The sequence below is a fragment of the Bubalus kerabau genome, chromosome 12 (genome assembly GCF_029407905.1).
Source record: "Bubalus kerabau isolate K-KA32 ecotype Philippines breed swamp buffalo chromosome 12, PCC_UOA_SB_1v2, whole genome shotgun sequence".
Lineage (NCBI taxonomy): Eukaryota > Metazoa > Chordata > Mammalia > Artiodactyla > Bovidae > Bubalus > Bubalus kerabau.
Window position 1 is genome coordinate 21,073,194 of NC_073635.1, and position 13,257 is coordinate 21,086,450.

General features: G+C 41.9%; 1 protein-coding gene across 3 annotated transcripts in view; it reads left to right on the forward strand.

Annotated features, from left to right (window-relative positions):
- Positions 1-13,257, forward strand: part of RNASEH2B (ribonuclease H2 subunit B) — a 77,143-nt gene that overhangs the window by 54,253 nt on the left and 9,633 nt on the right. For 2 of the 3 annotated variants that reach the window (XM_055542211.1, XM_055542209.1), the window contains exons 10-11: positions 5,995-6,075; positions 8,492-8,925. The exons of the other annotated variant lie outside the window; for it this stretch is intronic. In XM_055542211.1, the coding sequence (XP_055398186.1) occupies positions 5,995-6,075; positions 8,492-8,599 (189 nt within the window). In that variant the 3' untranslated portion in view covers positions 8,600-8,925. Of the gene's footprint in view, positions 1-5,994; positions 6,076-8,491; positions 8,926-13,257 lie in introns of those variants that run through there. 3 annotated transcript variants of the gene reach the window in all.

The following is a 13,257-nucleotide window of genomic DNA, read 5'->3' on the forward strand; positions in this document are numbered from 1 at the left end:
TATCTTCTTGCCTTCTAAGTGTCGGTTCCCCATAAAACCAGAGGCTCAACAGGGCCTCAAACCCTGATCTCAAAATTCCTCAAATGTGGGCATTTGGTATTATGCCAGTCTCCTTGTAATACCCCAGCCCCGCCTGTCCTCAAAGGAAACGGGGCATATAGAATGCTGTAAGGTCTTCAACTCATCAGTGAAGTTGTGATTCCTCTCCATCTAATCATCCCAGTCTATACTCCAGCTTTTCTCAGATCCCATAGGACACGGCCTGGTTTATAGTCCTTGATCTTAAAGATGCCTCCTTCTCTCTACCTGTTCAGTCTGATTCCCAGTACCTCTCTCCTTTGAATGGACCGATCCAGACACCAATGTGACCCGGCAGTATACCTGAACTGTCCTTCCCCAGGGATTCCGGGACAGCTGACACCTGCTTGGCAGTGCCCTAGCGAAGTAACTGCAGGCATTTAAATTAGAGATGGGGGCATTATTACAATACATAGATGGCCTCATTATTTGCAGTCCCTTGAAGGAAGCCTCAGACCAAACCACTGCACAGATCCTCAGTTTCCTGGCTCCGGAGGATATCCCCATAGAAGGCCCAAATTTCCTCCCAGAGAGTCACCTTCCTGGGACATGTTCTAAGCACAGGAGAGTGCACCTTTAACAGCAGTCCTCCACCTACAACCACCACATTCAAAGAGACAGCTCAGAATCTTCTTAGAAGTGGCTGGATTTTGAAGGATTTGGGTCCCTGGGTTTTGTCTCACACCATGCAATGCTGGAGACCCCGGTTTGATTCCTGGGTCAGGAAGATCTGCTGGAGAAGGGATAGGCTACCCACTCCAGTATTCTTGGGCTTCCCTGGGGGCTCAGCTGGTAAAGAATTTGCCTGCAATGTGGGAGACCTGGGTTTGATCCCTGTGTTGGGAAGATCCCCTGGAGAAGGGAAGAACTACCCGCTCCAGTATTGTGGCCTGGAGAATTCCATGGACTGTATAGTCCATGGGTTCGAAAAGAGTCAGACATGACTGAGCAACTTTCACTTTCTTTAGAGGATTCCCTGGTGGCTCAGACTGTAAAGCGTCTGCCTGCAATGTGGGAGACCTGGGTTCAATCCCTGAGTCAGGAAGATCCCCTGGAGAAGGAAATGGCAACCCACTCCCGTACTCTTGCCCGGAAAATTCCATGGACAGAGGAGCCTGGTAGGCTACAGTCCATGGGATCGCAGACTTGCACATGAATGAGCAACTGCACTTAAGCCATTATATGAGGACTTGAAGGGACTAGACACAGAACCTGTAGACTGGATGGTCAGTTTACAGCAGCATTTGATCAGATTAGTTAACCTTAAAAATGCCTTCCAGTATACTCTCAGTTCAGCCACTCAGTCGTGTCCGACACTGTGACCCCGTGGACTGCAGCACGCCAGGCTTCCCTGTCCATCATCAACTCCCGGAGCTTACTCAAACTCATCTCCATTGAGTTGGTGATGCCATCCAATCATCTTATCCTTTGTCATCCCCTTCTCCTCCTGCTTTCAATCTTTCCCAGCATCAGGGTCTTTTCAAATGAGTCAGTTCTTCCCATCAGATGGCCAACGTATCAGAGCTTCAGCTTCAGCTTCAGCATCAGTCCTTCCAGTGAATATTCAGGACTGATTTCCTTTAGGATTGACTAGTTGGATCTCCTTGCAATTCAAAGGACTCTCAAGAGTCTTCTCCAACACCACAGTTCAAAAGCATCAGTTCTTCAGCACTCAGCTTTCTTTATAGTCCAACTCGCACATCCATACATGACTACTGAAAAACCATAGCTTTGACTAGATGGACCTTTGTTGGCAAAGTAATGTCTCTACTTTTTAATATGTACCAATATATTTTAGGTGCAGACAAATGTTGTTTGATTCCATTTACATGAGGTACTTAGAATAGTCAAATTCATAAAGTCAGAAAGTACACTGGTAGATGCCAGGGTGTGGAGGGGGTGGGGAAGGGGAATGGGGAGTTTGTGTTTAATGGAGACCGAGTTTTCATTTAGAGAGATGAATTTAGGAGTTGGATAATGGAGAGAATGTGAATGTACTTAGTGCCACTGAGCTGTACAGAGATTAAATATGGTTAGAATAGTATGTTCTGTATTATGTGACTTGTACCACAAAAAAAAAAAAAAAAAGTTTTTAATGGCTCTGACTAGTGCCCCAGCCCTAGAGATTCCAGGTCTAAACAAGCTCTTTACTCTGTTTTCCCCAGAAAAACAGGGATTAGCCCTGGGAATTCTTGCCCCAAAGGTGGGACCAGTCCCATGGCTGATGGCATCTCTCTCCAAGCAGTTGGACCCAGTGGCCTCCGGCTGCCTCACATTTTGTGAGGGGGGCCTCCAGTCAGCCATTGGTGTCCCTAATTTCTACCAGATGGGTAGAAGCCTTTCCAACTAAGACCGAGGGAGCCCAGGAGGTAATAAAGGCATCACTTAAGGAAATAATTCCTCAGTTGAGACTTCCACGGTCTTTAGAGAGTGGCCACAATCCCTTTTTTGTGGCTCGGGTCACCCAACTAGTCTCTCCAGCCCTGGGCTCTTGCCCCCACCTCTGCACTGCCCAGAGGCCTCAGTCATCAGGGAAAGTGGAAAAGGCAAATCAGACTTTAAAAGGAACCCTGGCTAAACTTTGTCAAGAGACATCGGAACCATGGACAAAGCTTTTACCCACAGCCCTCCTGAGAATCAGGGCAGCACCCAAAACAGGGCTAAGGCTCAGCCCCTTTGGAATGACTGGCTGCAGGTAGGCCCTTTGTTCCTTCAGATATTTTGGTGGACACCGGAACTGGTGAGCTCACTAAGCAACTGATTAACTGGGGACAAACTCAACAGGCGATTTCATGGGGGGTGGGGGCCAGGTCACCTACCCTGAGGCAGCACTTTGTAACCTGTCAGATATTCTGTCTACTCTGTCCAGGATCACGGGGATCCCTTGATTCCATAGCAAATGTAGTGATGGAGAACAGATAGCCCTGGACTATCTCCCAGCTGAACAGGGAGGGTCTGTGCAGTAGTCAATAAACTGCTGCACCACACTCACCCCTGGCCAGGTGGAAGAAGGTGCCCAAAGCACATATGAACAGGCCCCAAGGCTACACACTTTCAGGACGGGTGACCCCAGTGCCACCCCCTTCTGGCCTGCAGTCAGAGGGGTGTTATCAAATACAACCTAGTTCCTGCCCCTGCTTGGACCTCTGATCACAATAATGCGTTTGCTGATTTTGGGTCCCATCCCTTTTTAACCTGCTTGTTAAGTTCGTTTCTTCGGGTTAAAACAGTGTCACCTACAAATGACGATACACCAGGGATTTCAACTCATCCTTCATGACAATAGGGACCACCAACATCCGCAGGAGAGGGCCGCAGCCTCTGTCTACTCCCCACTCTCTGTCTCTGCCACTGTCAGGGACCCCGAGACCTCATCTCTGACAGAGGGCAAGGTGATCTGGGCCCCACAGGCAGGCACAATGCCCCTGCTCAGCTTGAGGCAGCTCCAGAAGACAGTTCATGGACCCTCTGACCCTTAAAAATATCTCAAGGGCTCAGATTCCTTGAGAAGGGAAATGTTAGAGCAGACCATTAGCCAGACATGAGCAGAGAAGGAGGCATGGGTCAGGTGACCATAATACATCTCGCAATGACAGGAGTCCTGGAGCAAACACAGAAAAGTGGGAACCTCTGAGCTAACAAGAAGCCATACATCTTATGAGAACAAGGTCCCAGAGGCAAAGAAAGAAATGCAGGAACCTCTGATCCGAAGGTAACCTTTTGCTCACTATGCCCACCATTGCACAGAGCAGTGCCCACCATGCACCGGTGCCATGACAGATCCGAGCAAGACCACACAAGGACAGAAACTCCCCGTCCTCTTGGGAAGGTGGGGCTGGGACAATAACCCAGAAATTACCCCCCGAACTCCTTCCTCCCGGATAAATATTCCACCCAGTCCTTCACACCCCATATAACCAGCTTGCCAAAAGGACCTCACTGTGTCCCTTGAGCCTGGCCACACTCCCTCCTAAGAGTGTACTGTCGCTCAATACATCTTTGCTTACTTGGTCTCCGAGTCTCATCTCCCAAATTCTTTCTGCAACAAAACAAGAACCTACCCTCTGGCCACACAAAGACGGCCACAGACAATTCATAAATGAATCGGTACAGCTGTATTCCAGTAAATCTTCATTTGTAAAAACAGACAGATAGCCTGTGAGCAGTACTTTGCTAAGCCCAGATTTCTCCTACATCTCAGCTTCATCTTCGGGATTATTTTAGTTGCTTTCTAAGGTTTCCTGCTCTATTGTGTCTTCCTGGGGCTCTAGCGTGTACATCGCAAACTGCACCGGATAATGTACTATAGTTTAAACAACAGTAGGATAATGTCTATTAACTTTCCCATCTGTGTCCAGGACTTGCTTGATTCTTACAGAAATATAGTTGATCATTTGCAGAAAATAACATTCCAGTGGCCATTAGCTATCTTTGCATCTCTTTTGCCTTAATATGTTTCACATTATTTTATAACTCAAGTTTGCTTCTTTTGAGGCCAGCTTCCAAACCTCACCCCCTTCTGTCTTTTGACTTTGCCAGTGTCAGCTCACAGAGCTGAATGTGGGGATGTGGCTGAGTTTTCTCTGCAAATCACTTGTAGGAATGATAAGACCAACCTTAGCATTAATTCCTGTGTTGTCTACTGTCTGCCCTTCTCTTTCCAGAGCTGTACCCATTTAGTCAGATGCGTTGTTACTGTCTTTCTGAACCACTTTTCTGTTTCTTCTGAAGCATTCGCCTAAATCTGCAGTGATTCAGTCTTTTAAATAATAAAAATTTAAGTAGATGTTACAGTTAATATGTTTTCCCAACATATTCAACGGTATGCTGGTGAAAAATTTCAAGATGTGTCATTTTGCCCACTTGTGTTATACATGTGCTGTGGCGTCTTTTAGCTCTGACTTTACAGTTCTTTGTTTAGTGAAAGCTTGGTGAGAAGGGTGAAGCCGGGAACAAACCTGCATTTCCTAGTGTGGGTCCATGTTGGATCATATCAGCGTCTCCACAAACAGCTTGAAAATCTGTAGAGTCCCAGTTGTGATCCCAGTGCAGTCAGTTCCCCACGTTAAACATCAAGACTCACCTGCCTGCCTTGTGCCTTCTACGAAATAAGCATGTCACAATTCCTGCTATACTATGAACATAGAGGCCACAGTCTAGCTCTTGACCTGATTCTCACATTTGTTGATTGCAAAATGCTCATGTGAAAGGTGAAAACAGGAGGGAACGGCTGACTTAATTGCGTCGGGTCCCATGCAAAGAGCACCTGTAACAAAAGGTGAGATCTCACCTCAAGTCCTCTGCTAGGTGACCTTGAGCCTGTTCACGTAACTGCTGTACTTCCCTCTGCTGCCTGCTTGCTTTGCAAGGTTGTTCTTACATGGATAAAATGAGATAAACGGAAAGGACACAAAGATGGGAATAATAAGAATACTGTTCCTGTACTCCTAGATGGACATCACACTGGTCCTGCAGGTGAATACAGGGGTATTCACCCTGTACAGAACCCCAGTGAAGGGGTTCTGGCTGCACCCCTGGCCACCATAAAGGAAATTCTCTTCTTTGATTTATGTGGCTGCATGTGCCCCCTAACACTGTCCTGGAAGTCCGCGTTCATCTAGATGCCCCCTGTCCCTGTAGTATGTGATCATACTGCTAGACAACCTCAGGGCTGGGTCACGGGCTTGCGTGCTCACGGCCTCTCACCACCAAAGCTGCTTCTCGGAAGGGACGTCTGGCTTAGATCGTTCCTAGAGAAGTGGCAAAAAGTGAAGGGACTTGTAAAGAATAAGCGCTCTGCAGAGTCTGCAGCTCCATTTGGCTGCCACAGGGTTCCAAACTGTTCATGTTTTTTTTTTAATGGATTGATGTAAGTGTCAAGGTGACATCTGACAGTTCACTGCTCTAACATTGCAGAAAGCAAAGTTATCAGATGAGCCCGTAATGGCAAAAGAAGATTACACTAAGTTTAACTCCAAAGATTTCAAGACTGTAAAGGTACGTGTCCGGGTGTTAGTGGCATACTCCTGAATCCCGTGGCTGATGCTGCTGCGTGGGGACTTCCAGGAACGACTGCATGCTTGACTGTGATTTTATTGTTTTAACCATGAAGAATTATTAACTTGAGTTTCAGTGACTTCAGAACTATTTCAAAATTGTGAGTGAGAATAAAAGTATCAAGCAAGGAAGACCTTTTTACAGACAAAGAAAGGCAGAGTTATTAGCAAGAGTGTGCCTAAGCTTCGTAATATAGTATATCCAGAGTGGTACGGTGGGGCAGAGAAACAGGCTTCAAAGGTAATGTTTTGTCAACTCAACTGCCTAGTAGCTTCCAGAAATTATGATAATAACAATTATTAACACATAACTCAGCAATCACCCCAGCAAATATTTTCATAACATTCCTTACTAAGCTTTATCCTTCACATCATTCATTATAAATACATATGTAGCTTTCAGAATTGACATACATATGTATTGGAGTTGTGCCCTTTTCATTTAGCTCTGTATTGTAAAAATATTGATGTCATTAAGATTTCTTTGAAAAATTATAAATGATTTCTTGATATTCAGTCACTGTTATTTTATTTCACCATGTAGAATATAATCTATTTAATTCCCCTATTTTTGGACACATGTTATTCTGCTTCTTTTTGTCTAAATGAAGTGATAAAACATTCTTACTTACAGTCTGCATCTCTATTTCATTAGACACAATTTAAAACTAAGAGTAAAGGCTTAGAAAACATGAGCTCTTTCCATGATTACTGAGACACATACATAGCTAAGAAGCTTTCCAAAAAGGTAGCAGAAATTTATCCTCCCAGCCATTACTGCTGATGAATGTTCATCTCACAGTCTTGACAGCATTGAGTATTGGTTTTATTCTTAAAAATTTTGCCTTTCTAAATAGGCTACATTTCTTTGGGTAGAAAGGTTGTTTTTCCAAATGCTTATTACCTATATGCAGTTTTGCTAGTTTTCAGTTCATGTCTCTTGCCTGATTTTACATTAGGATAGTAATGTTTTTCTTGTTGATTTGTAAGAGCTCAATCTAAATTAAGGCTATTAACACTTTTCATGACATATAAAGTACAAATCATTTTCCAATTTTTTTAGCCTCTTCATTCAACTTTTGAACTGTTTTTTAAGCTTTTCTGAGGATTAAATATCAAAGGTTTTTTTTTATGATTTTCTCATTATTTTTAGGCTTAGACCTTGCCTGCCCCAAGATAAATTAATTCCACTTAGATTTTAGCAACACTTACTCTCCCCTAGGTTTCATGGTTTCTAAAAATTGTATTCTTTACACGTATTTATCTAGGCATGGCATATCAGGGAATAATCCAACTTGAGATCTGACTAAATAGCTGGTTGTGTCAGTGCTTTCGTGAGCAGGGATGTTTTTGAGTTTCTCCGTGAGGAATATTTCCGCCCCACCCTTCTCAGTGCTGCTTCCCAGCGTGTCGCCTTGGGCGCAGCACCAGTGAGCTAAGAGGTTGAACCAGGATGTGAGTTAAGTGCAGGGGACAGAGGATAACTTGTCTCAGAGAGACTGTCCCTCTTCCCCATCCAGCCAAAACATAAGCCTAGTAAATTATAAGTGACAGAATGTAAGAAGCAAGTTTCCACGGATCATATACTGACTGTGCCCTTAAAAGATACTTTGGCAGTGACTTTGTCTCACAGCTCGCTGGGAGACAGATGATTTCTTCTTTGCCGATTCCCATCACTTAGCTTCTGTTGAACACTGAAGTACATACAATCAGCTGCTGTTTCCCTCTGCCAGTGCTTTGTTATAGGACATGCATGGCAAAACAAAACCAAACAAAAACATTGACCAGGAAGAGATAGAGTTTTAAAAGGCAGAGTTATTTGGAGTCAGCTTTTGGGAAGGTACTTTTCGTGGTTGGAGGAAAAGGGACTGCTATCCTGCTGGTCCTAGGTGCAGCACAGGTTATCTTGTGAATGTAACCGCTCTGCCCTTGGTGTCCCAGAGAGCCTCTGAATGAAGTCAGATGGTAGCAGGCTGTGAATTATTCATCACGTGGTAATGCAAGGCTATAATTCCTCCCTCTGACCATTGCTGCCTGTGTCAGTTCCATTGTTTGTGTTATTGCACTTAATGCACCCTCCAGAATTTTCTCCCCACAAGTAAACCATCAGTTGTAACATTCCACTCCTTAGAAGGCAGCAGTTTTATCTCCTGCCTGTTGACATACTTTGTCTCAGGTATGAATTCTGAGCAGAAATCAGAACTTTTACAAAGAATCACTCCTTATGAGGCATGTTTTTAGCAGCATGCTTACCTCCCTGAACGAACCTTGAGACATGCATGGTCTTGTCTGATTTGCATGTGTGATTTATAAGTGTTACATTTGTAATGATTTTTCTCTCTTATTTTCATTAACAGAAAAATAGCAAAATGACCGCAGCTCAGAAGGCTTTGGCTAAAGTTGACAAGAGTGGAATGAAAAGTATTGATTCCTTTTTTGGTGCAAAACATGTTAAAAAAAAATAGGAAAGATTTGAACCTTTGAAAGTGAAATTGAGCAAAAATATCTGCCTTCTTCATGTCCCACTTTCTTCCTTCCTCCTTGCTACTGTACTTCCAAACCCTTAATTACCACCTTGTGAAAAAAGGTAGGATGAGGGCAGTTTTCAGATTCACTTGAACATTTCTTTGTATTTGAATTTCGTGTTTTCTGAACAAAATATGGGAAAGTAATTGTGAAACATCATGGCTTATAGCCTTTGGAGTTTTATTTGACACCATGAAAAGTAATCAAGTGAGTAGAATTAACCTTTAGCATCACAAATTCCTCAATAAACTGACATGTGACAATGTTTGAGTGTGTACTTGTTATTTTATGCCACTTTGCACATGGTAGTATGGCAGTACGGTTTTCAGTATACAGACAGAAATCAGATAACACGCTATCAGATTAACTACTAATTTTTAAAAGTCTTTAATTTTTGGGAAATCTTTTGTTTAATATATTTTTATGTTTTATGAATATATGTTCTTTGTAGAAAATAGATAAAACTATAAAATAGAAAATATTATCTCCTATTTATTACCTGAAGATAATATGATACATTTTCTTCTATAATAATTTTTAAATGAATTATAGTGGTAATTTTATAACCTTTTTTCTTGATGTCATTTGATGAGCATTTTCCTAGACTACTATTCTTCATAAATATGCTTTTTAATGACAGTAATTTTTAATTATATGAGTGTTTCATTATTTAATAATCATGGCCCTTTTTTTTTTTAGATGTGGGCTTACTGATTCATAACTAAGTTTTTCAAATATATACTTGTGGGAATATATTTCACAGAAAGGTTATAGGATCTTGCAGTCTAACAAATGATGGTATGAGTTCTTATTAGCTTTGAACAGTATCTTTGCAAGTTAGTGGGGGGAAAAAAGGCATGTTAGTGTGACTTTAACTTATATTTTCCTGATTAGTAATGTCAGTTGAAGAAAAACCCACACAGCCTACAAGTTGAGAGTTATGTTTTATTCAAGGCCCTTACAGCTCACCTTGTGTATCCTCTTGATTAGATTACCTTTTGAGCACCCACAGGAGTAATGCTGTGTCTTTCTTAATGCAACATGTCAAGTCAAGAGTCACATGACCCAATACTAGAGATGTTAACTTTAATCACTTAGTTAAGGTGGTGTCCACCAGGTTCATTCACCATAATGTTATTTTTCTCTTTGCAGTTAATAAGTAATTTGTGGGCAGATACTCTGGGACGTAGAAGTATTCTATTCCTCACCCAACACTCACCTACATGTTTTAAAATAAACCTACTAACAGTTTTTCCAACTCCATCATTTCTTCGGTATTTATTCCTTTTACATTTAGTTGGCACTCCATTTATTTATTCATTTATGAGTTAATATCAATATGGACTTGTAGGTTATTTTATCCAGTGAGTTAAATTACAATATTCTGTTCCTCATATTGTCCCAGAAGGGTCAGTGAGAGTCCCTTCAAGCTGGCCCCTGTATCTTTTTGCTGTGTTTCCATCATTTTTAAATACTTCATTATTTCTTTTGTAAGAGGGTATCCCAGGCTCTTTATGTATTTTCCCTATCCAAGCCCTGGAATCAGCCTTTTTCCTAAGGAGTCAGGGTTCCTTTTAGAAAAGAATGGTGTTTAGAAACCAAGATCCAGGCAAGAGGTGTGCTCGTTGCTACTATTGATCTATGTGTGTGATTTTTTTGTAGATTTCCTTTATCAGGCTGAAGAAGTTCTGTTCTGTTCACTGAGAACAGAATCATGAACAGGTATTGAATTTTGTCAAATAATTTTTCATCATCTATTGATGATCATACAATGTTCCTTTAGTAAAGGAATATCTTTCAGTAGGGCTACCCAGGTGGAAAAGAACCCGTGTGCCAATGCAGAAGACACAGGAAGAGTGTGGGTTCCATACCTGGGTCAAGGAAGACCTCCTGGAGGAAGAAATGGCAACCAATTCCAGTATTCTTGCCTGGGAAATCCCAAGAACAGAGGAGCCTGCCCATGGTTCAGAGGAACTAAAGAGCCTCTTGAGGGTGAAAAAGCTGGCTTAAAACAACATTCAAAAAACTAAAATCTCATTACTTCATGCCAAACAGAAGAGGGAAAAGTGGAAACAGTGACAGACTTTATTTTCTTGTGCTCTAAAATCACTGTTTGTGGTGACTGCAGCCAAGAAATTAAAAGACACTTGCTCCTTGGAAGAAAAGCTATGACAAACCTAGACAGCCTATTAAAAAGCAGAGACATCACTTTGCCAACAAAGGTCCACCTAGTCAAAGCTATAGTTTTCCCAGTGGTCATGTATATATGGGTGTGAGAGTTAGATCATGAAGACTGAGTACTACAGAATTGATGCTTTCAAATTGTGCTGGAGAAAAGTCTTGAGGGTCCCTTGGACAACAAGGAGATCAAACCAGTCAATCCTAAAGGAAATCAACCCTGAATAGTCATTGGATGGACTGATGCTAAAAGCTGAAGCTCCAATACTTTGGCCACCTGATGGGAAGAGCCAACTCATTGGAAAAGACCCTGATACTGGGAAAGATTGAAGGCTGGAGAAGAGGGCCACAGGATGAGATGGTTGGATGGCATCACCAACTCAGTGGGCATGAATTTGAGCAAAATCCAGGAGATAGTGAAGGACAGGGAAGTCTGGTGTGCTGCAGTCCATGGGGTCACAAAGAGTCAGACACGACTGAACAACTGAACAGCAACAACATCTTTCAATATGTGAAATACAATGATTGATTTTTGAATGTTGACTTTACACTCCTGGGATAAACTCTACTTGGTCTTTTCATATTTAGTATTGTGTTTTACTGCCTAATATTTTGTTAAGGATTTTTGTATCTCTGTTCCTGAGGGATATTGTTCTAGTTTTCCTTATTTGTAATGATTTTGTCTAGTTTTGCTATCAGAGTAATACTAGCTTTATTAAATGAGTTGGGGAGTATTATCTCATCACCTGTTTTCTGAAAACGTGAGATTAGTATTGTTCTTATGTTGGACATAATTCACCAATAAAGCCATTTGGCCTGTGATTTTTATTTTTTCTGAGAAATTTTTTAATTACTAGTTTAATTTCTATACTAGACATAGAACTATTCTAATTTTCTCCTTTTTCATGTGCCAGCTTTAGTAATTTATGTTTTTCAAGAAAGGTATCTATTTCATCTAGTGTCAGCTTCATTGGCATAAGTTGCTTTTTATATTTTTATGTCTGTGAACCTGTAGTGATAGTCCTTCTTTCCTACCTGCTTTGGTTATTTGTGTCTCTGTTTTCTTGATTATTCTCATCAAATTGGGAACATTTCTGGCCAGTATTTCTTAAAATACTATTCTGTTCTTCACCTGTCCCCCTTTTTCTCTTCACCCCCTTGGTTTTTGGGACTCTAGTCACAGGTATGCTAAACCGCTTGATGTCCCATAGATCCCTTCATTGATTTCTGTTCTTCTTCATGTTCAATTTTACTTTGTCTTTGGCGTTTCATCTTCTATTAACCTCAGCTACTGAATTTGTATTTCATATATTGGAATTTCTTCTCTAGATGTTCCTTTTTTTTTGTATCTTCCCATTTCTCTCCTCATTGTGTTTTCCTTCAGATAGTTTGTTATAGTTACAATGCGTGTGTGCTAAGTCACTTCAGTCATGTACAACTGTTTGTGACCCTGTGGACTGTAGCCTGCCAGGATCCTCTGTCCATGGGATTCTCCAGGCAAGAATGCTGGAGTGGGTTGCCATGCCCTCCTCTAGGGGATCTTCGCAACCCAGGGATCAAACCTATCTTATATCTCCTACGTTGGCAATAGCTGCTTAAATCGATGACATTTCTGTGTTTATTTCTTTCTTCTCTTTTGTCTTTATCTTTTGAAATAATTTTAAACTTATAGAAAAGTTGCAAAAAAGTAGAGACTTTACATATACCCTTTACCCAGCTTCCTCTAACCATAACATCCTATGTAACCAGTACAGTTAAAACCAGGATCCTTACAGTAATTCAATTCAGTTCAGTTCAGTCACTTAGTTGTGTCCAACTCTTTGCGACCCCATGGACCACAGCACGCCATGCCTCCCTGTCCATCACCAACTCCTGGAGTTTACCCAAACCCATGTCCATTGTGTCTGTGATGCCATCCAACCATCTCATCCTCTGTCTTCCCCTTCTCCTCCTGCCTTCAGGCTTTCCTGGCATCAGGGTCTTTTCAGATGAGTCAGCTCTTCACATTAGGTGGCCAAAGTACTGGAGTTTCAGCTTCACCATCAGTCCTTCCAATGAACACTCAGGACTGATCTCCTTTAGGATGGACTGGTTGGATCTCCTTGCAGTCCCAGGGACTCTCAAGAGTCTTCTCCAACACCACAGTTCAAAAGCATCAATTCGTTGGCACTCAGCTTTCTTTATAGTCCAACTCTCATATCCATACATGACTACTGGAAAAACCATAGGTTTGATTAGAAGGACCCTTGTTGCAAAGTAATGTCTCTGCTTTTTAATATGCTGTCTAGGCTGGTTATAACTTTCCTTCCAAGGAGTAAGCATCTTTTAATTTCATGGCTGCAATCACCATCTGCAGTGATTTTGGAGCCCCCCAAAATAAAGTCAGCCACTGTTTCTACTGTTTCTCCATTTATTTGCC